Below are 6755 nucleotides of genomic sequence, written 5' to 3' on the forward strand. Positions count from 1 at the left end.
CCGATCTGAAAAAGGGGAATTAAATTAATGACTAAGTGTTTTTGAGCTGTTTAGCTTGTGGAATTGGTCAAATGTCACAAGCATCTTATCATGTGAGTGACTTATTATGCAAGTTGTCGGGAAAACTATGCTGATAGGGGCGGGTTGCATTCATAATATATTGTTTAGATGTGACAATTTATGTTCATCATAACTTTGATTGAGCAAATTGCGCACCTCAATCTAAATCGAATGTCAAACTACTGCTGTTAGGGATTTCTTGTATCAAATCTTATCAAATGTATTTATATAGCCCTTCTTATATCAGCTGATATCTCAAAGTGCTGTACAGAAACCCAGCCTAAAACCCCAAACAGCAAGCAATGCAGGTGTAGAAGCACGTAGGCCTCAGATAAACTGAAAATAAGGAGTTTGATATTTTGGGGAGTTTTGCATCAGTTCTTATTTCTTTAACCTTTTTGCACATAATGAAAAAGACCAGCAAGAGTAGACTACATTTTACACTATTATTTTTAAAAACTATGTAAATAACAGTAATTTGAACCACAGTCAATATAATCAAACATTGTAAACTTTTCAACTCAAAACCCACCCAAAATATTATATATTTTTTTAATCAAACCTAAATTACTGGCCCTTGGAGCTGCGCTGCCTAATCGAATGTGTCAGCCTTGAGTGTTGGTGAAATATGATGACATGAGAGTTGTCTACTTTAGGCTCAGGGATTGGTGGGTTCTTTACTGCTGTGATGGTTGTGAAGGACCATCCTGTTTTTTCCCTCTCCACCATGTTTTCCTTTTCTGCCATGAAATGCTACACTGTTAAAAGGTTCCTGTAGTTTTACAGTATGCTACAGGCTACTGGTTGCAGTGCCAACTGTCAATGGAAGTGGTGTACCAAGTGGTTATGTTGTCAAAGGTTAACTGCTATTAACTTACTTGCAACTAGCTGCCCGTAAATTACTGTACTTTCAATTAACTTTTTTGATTACAAGATATAGCCTAACATTAGTTGACAACTACTAAGCATTATTTGTGATGAACACACTTGGGACTCAGCCGCACCTGGCCTCAACCTCTTAGTTTGCAGGAAACTGACCTTCCTGCCACACAATCAGACCAGTGAGCATGACAGGTATCAGCCACAATAAGTTACTGTAAATTTTACAATAATCACAAGTTGACAGTAAATGACTGGAAAATAAACATGAACTTCCTAGAAAACACACAGTAACCTTTAACAGTGCAGTTCTTGATTATCACAAGCTCTTACAAAGACTGTAGAACTGGGAGTGGAAAAATGCGGTGGTCAGTCTTCATCAATATAACAATAAAACAACTTAAACTGGTACAACACTTCCATTAACGGTTGGCACAAATACAATATATTTTAGACCATGCCCCCAAATATGATATCAAGCCCCCACCAGCACATTGCCCCACCTACATTTCAAAGTGCAGTAATGATTGTACCTTAATATGTAATATATTGGGTAGAAAAAAATACCTTTATACTAAATGTAGCACACATTTATCCTTAAAGTTACTCACCAGTTCCATGTGATTACCTAACAGTGTTTGCTATAAACACATCTGAAGTATCCTATAAGTATAGCTGTAGAACTTATCATTGGTTCTACCTGGAACCAAAGTGTTCTTCATGAGAGGGTTCTATATGAACTCAAAAGAGTTCCCCTACCGGGACAAATCAATGGGTTCTATGTGGCATCCAAAAGGGTTCCTCTATAGGGACAGATGACAAAACCCTGGAACCAGAGGGTTCTTCATGAGAGGGTTTTGTGTAGAACCCAATTGGGTTACCCTACAGGAACAAAACAAAGAACCCCACGAGGATTCCTTGTGAGAGGGTTCTAAAAAAGTCAAAGGGTTCTCTCAAAAGGGTTCCCTCATAGGGACAAATGTCTATTGGTTCTAATCTATTAACAATCTCTATCATATTAACAGACTTGGTGGTGTAGTAGGAAAGTCAGGTCTCTGGCAACCAATAGGTTGTGACTTCAAATCCCACGAGAGGTTGACTCCCAAGTAGTGCGAATGCAGCAGCATACTATCCCTTACAGCAATAATACCTTAATCCAGCTCTAAACATATCGTAACTTCTTTGTTGTATTTCCCCTGCAACCAGTAGCTGGGAAATGTTTAACAGTGTAATGAAAAACCCTCTGGTTGTAACAGTGTAATGAAGAACCCCCTGGTTCTAACATTCTAATAAAGAGCCATACAGATGGTTATACAAAGGGATATTCAAAGAACCAATATAAAACAGTACTCCACAGATCGAGAAAGGGTTACCTAAAGGTGTATAGGGAATAGGGTTCCAGTTGGAACGTAACCTCGAGAATTGGAAAGAGGATGAGGTGCACATTCTATCTCCTCTTATCCCTCCCTCTATCTCCTCTCTTTCTCGTTCACTGTGACTGCTACTGCTGCAGATTACCTGAATTTAGACAACTGACAAATAACTAGTATAGGGCAAAATGGACAGAAGACAGAGAGTGTGATTGAAAGAGGTGTTGGGAGGGGGTGGGGGGTAGTAAATTATATTGACAATGTGGGACATGCACATTCCACTGTAGTGCCACAGCACACTGATGTCAGCAAGTGTTTGAAAGGAGAATAACTAACCATACTGAAAAGCCCCAAGCATTTATCTTCAACGTTTTATAAGCATAACTATGTGTTGGCAAATCCTATAACCTAGATGGACTATGTGTTTTAGGACAATCAAATTACATTAGTGCAAATTCTGCTAGAGTTTTTCCTAAAATAATATGACATATATTTAACATTACATCTATTCTACATGCATAACATGTTTACAACACAACTTGCCATAAAACGGACAGACTCATATGTCCATGGTTTAAGTCATTCCTAGGATATCCTTTGAAAACAGTCTATCCCACCCATAATAGCCCTCCCATACACTCCCTACATGTAAATGTGCGAACGCGCAAATAAACACAACAATAAAATAAGCCTCATCGAGTTGGCAAAATAATACAGTAAACCTATTTGGGGTGACGTCACATTCCATTGACCCTCCAATCACTTCAGGGGCTCATTTGATTGGAAGGCGGCAAAGGCTTTAATCTCGAGACTAATTCAGATGCTGATGAAGGGAGGAGAGCATAGGCTACTTCCGACGTAGAGAGAGAGCAAGCGCACAGACGTGCTACTTCCACTGCCACACTCACACACAGCGACACTGAGGAAAGGAAGCATCCGAGCCACACATTCACTCCTGCTGCGATATGAACGGGATATGTTCTGATCTTCTCCGCCTCTAATAAGGATTATAAAAGTGTATCTATTTATTGGTTTTATTACGAACTGTGGTGCTATAGAATGACATTTTACTTTGATTAGATTTGTATTTCTAAAGAACAAATGTAGGCAGTTTTTCTTCCATCTCAATGAGAATTGGGTCATGATCACATCGCCCGCATTTTCTGTCCTGAGAAATAGTATCGCGATTCCGGTGTGGGAGAACAGTTATTCAGGGGAGAAGGGCGCACCGAGAATAAACTATCCATTTCTTCACCTCGTCTCTCCCTCAAACCCTTTACGGCAGGCTAATCGTATACCCATAAAGATTTTGAAAATGCTTACAGCACGGGGAGGACACATTTTGCACCCGGAGTACCTTCAACCTTTGCCATCAACTCCTATCAGTCCCATCGAGGTAAGCACTACGCTGGCCAAAGGCTACAGGGGACGGGATAAAATAGGGATTGCAAAAGTGTGATTTTGGTCAGTTATTACTTTTGAGTGAATGTTTTTCTGTCTATGTTTTCAGATTTAAACATATCGGTACTAATTAGGCAATTTGAGTTGTACGTTTATTATCATATAGTTATTGTAAATTGAAATTCATTCCTAGAAAAAAAGGTTATGGATAGAATCCAAGAGCGTTATTTTGATTGCTTCATATATGGCACCCCTAAAGATTCTAACCCTTTGATCAGAACCCAAGGGGTTCTTCTTCGCTGAACCAAAATCGGTTCCATATAGAACCCTTGGGTTCCATATAGGGTTCTATATGGAACAAATGTCGGTTCTATATAGAACCTTATGGGGTGCCATATATGAAGCAATCATAGAACCCGTACTGGTTCTATCCAGAACCTAGTTTTCTAAGACTGTGAAGATATATGGCTATAATAACCTTATACGCAATGCGTTAAACTCGTAGGTAATTAACAGAGTTCTCCAAGGGCACATAATACACTGTATAAACAGGAACATATTGCTTGGTTTTGAAACACCCCATGACAAAAACATTACAGTGAACTTGAATAATAAATATGATTTTATCTTATTTTGCAGCTGGATGCCAAGAAAAGTCCGTTGGCTCTCTTGGCACAGACCTGCTCACAAATCGGCAAACCAGACCCTCCGTCCTCTTCCAAACTCTCATCTGTAACCTCAAATGGATCTAGTGACAAAGAGACCAAATCCGGACCACTAAAAATGAGTGACATTGGAAATGAAGACAAATCTAGCTTCAAACCCTACTCCAAATCATCGGAGAAGAACAAGGACTCCTCGTCCAGCAGTGGTAGTCTGAGTGGAGATAAAGCTAGTTTCCGAGTGCCTAGCGCCACCTGCCAGCCGTTTACCCCCAGGACAGGCAGCCCCAGCTCCTGCCACTCTGTGTCTCCGCTGCCATCTGAGGGTAAGCAGGGAGACAAGGAGGAAAAGAATAAGGAATCTGATAGCAATAAAAACAGTACAATGGAGGGAAGCGGCAGTAGTAGTCACAGCCGGATATCTGGGATTAACGGTGAGGCTAACCAACACCAGGAGACCACCTCTGGATCAAAGGTTATCACATCAGACTCACTCACATCTGTCTCCTCTGCATCATCTGTTCAACTTCTGGGTTCAGGAGGACTCGTAGCGCCAGTCTCCCCCTATAAACCTGGGCACACCGTTTTCCCTCTACCGCCTGCTGGCATGTCCTACCCTGGAAGTTTAGCAGGTGCATACGCAGGCTATCCCCAACACTTTCTCCCTCACGGAATGACTTTAGACCCGACGAAATCTAGCAGTCAGCTACTTAGTGCTCAGTTTGCCGCTGCCAGCCAACTTCAGTGTAATAAGGCTGGGAGCCCCTTGTCCAGGGCTTCTCCTCCGTCCCTAATGTCTGCTAGCCTGTGTAGAGACCCGTACTGCCTGAGTTACCACTGCGCAAGCCACTTATCCGGTGCTTCCAGTGCCTCGCAGTGCCATGAGTCCTCGGCTCTGAAGTCAGGATACCCTCTCATGTACCCAACTCACCCGTTGCACAGCGTGCATTCCTCGCCGCCATCCTTTGCTGGACACCCGTTATACCCCTATGGCTTTATGCTCCCAAATGACCCTCTGCCACACGTCTGTAATTGGGTATCGGCTAACGGACCTTGCGACAAACGGTTTTCTTGCTCAGAAGAGCTCCTCAATCACCTAAGGACTCACACTGCTTTTGCGGGGACGGAGAAGTTGATATCAGGATACCCGGGTTCATCATCGCTAGCCAACGCCGCCGCGGCCGCCATGGCTTGCCATATGCACATGCCTCCAAATGCGGCCCCGGGCAGCCCTGGAACGCTCACCCTCAGGAGCCCACATCACCCTCTGGGATTGAGCACGCGCTATCACCCCTATTCAAAGAGCCCCCTGCCCCCCGGCGCGTCGGTTCAGATGCCCGCTGCCACAGGTCCATATTATTCTCCCTATGCCTTGTATGGACAGAGACTCACCACCGCATCGGCGTTAGGATACCAGTAGAAGATACAGACAGACACATAATAACTATACATTTATAAGGAGATTTTAGGACTAAATGACTTTTATATTGGTTGTATTTCATGCAGGACGGGATCCGTGGGCTCAGTGTATTTATTTGCGATAGCTCCAAGCGTGACAAAAATAAAAATAATTATAATATAATTTGTAAGAGGCTCAAGGTGCATTCTTTTTTACAATTAATATATAGGCTATATTGGATCGTGCCATTTTAGATGTTACATTGAAATTACAAGGCAGTGTGTATGTCGTTTTTAAAATGCTCATTGTGAGAGTTTTGTGTTTCCTACATACAAAAGGCCTATTCGTTCTATTTTTCATTGGAAAGCCGTAGCCTATTTTGGAGTCTGGAGGCCTATGTAGGTCTACCGGCTACCGCGCATCGCAAATAACTTTTCAACTTTGGCCTAAACCTTAGAATTACATGTTTAGTTAATTTTGATGGCAAATTGGGCTTTCTCATATTTCTTCATACATTTAATTATTAATTCGACAAGCTACATTAAGGCTTATGAATCTGGTAGGTTGTTTATGGAATAAATAATTCGACATACAGTATTACTTTACTTATAATGATAAACACTTGAATGTGAGACATGAGCATAATTGGTCTGTTAAAGAATCGACGCCATTTAATTTGTGGAATGGCATTTAAGATCTGTGTAGGCTATTTCCATTTGAAGTATGTGCCGTAAACACTTGAGTAACATTTTAATCGCATTTTATTCACATTTCGATACCTTTAAGACTGCAAAATATATTGGTTAAACTTTTTAAATAGCTAAGTCAAATTGCAGCCTACTGTCATCTGACACAGATGTATTTCGCCACCCGATTAGCATTATAGTAATTTATCGTTGGAGTAATTTAGGCAGTAATAATCCAACTCTGATATTCATTTGAACACGCCACTATCAAATTCAGCACTGTTTTTCACAGTTCATA

General features: G+C 41.4%; 1 protein-coding gene across 1 annotated transcript; it reads left to right on the forward strand.

Annotated features, from left to right (window-relative positions):
* The first annotated feature begins 3165 nt into the window (after nucleotides 1-3165).
* On the forward strand, nucleotides 3166-5954 carry LOC115112955 (zinc finger protein 503-like). Its single transcript, XM_029640055.2, has 2 exons — nucleotides 3166-3705; nucleotides 4350-5954. The coding sequence occupies exons 1-2, from the start codon at nucleotides 3451-3453 to the stop codon at nucleotides 5790-5792; spliced, it is 1698 nt and encodes a 565-aa protein (XP_029495915.1). The 5' UTR covers nucleotides 3166-3450; the 3' UTR covers nucleotides 5793-5954.
* Nucleotides 5955-6755: the final 801 nt, after the last annotated feature.

The sequence above is a fragment of the Oncorhynchus nerka genome, linkage group LG28, assembly GCF_034236695.1.
Source record: "Oncorhynchus nerka isolate Pitt River linkage group LG28, Oner_Uvic_2.0, whole genome shotgun sequence".
NCBI lineage: Eukaryota > Metazoa > Chordata > Actinopteri > Salmoniformes > Salmonidae > Oncorhynchus > Oncorhynchus nerka.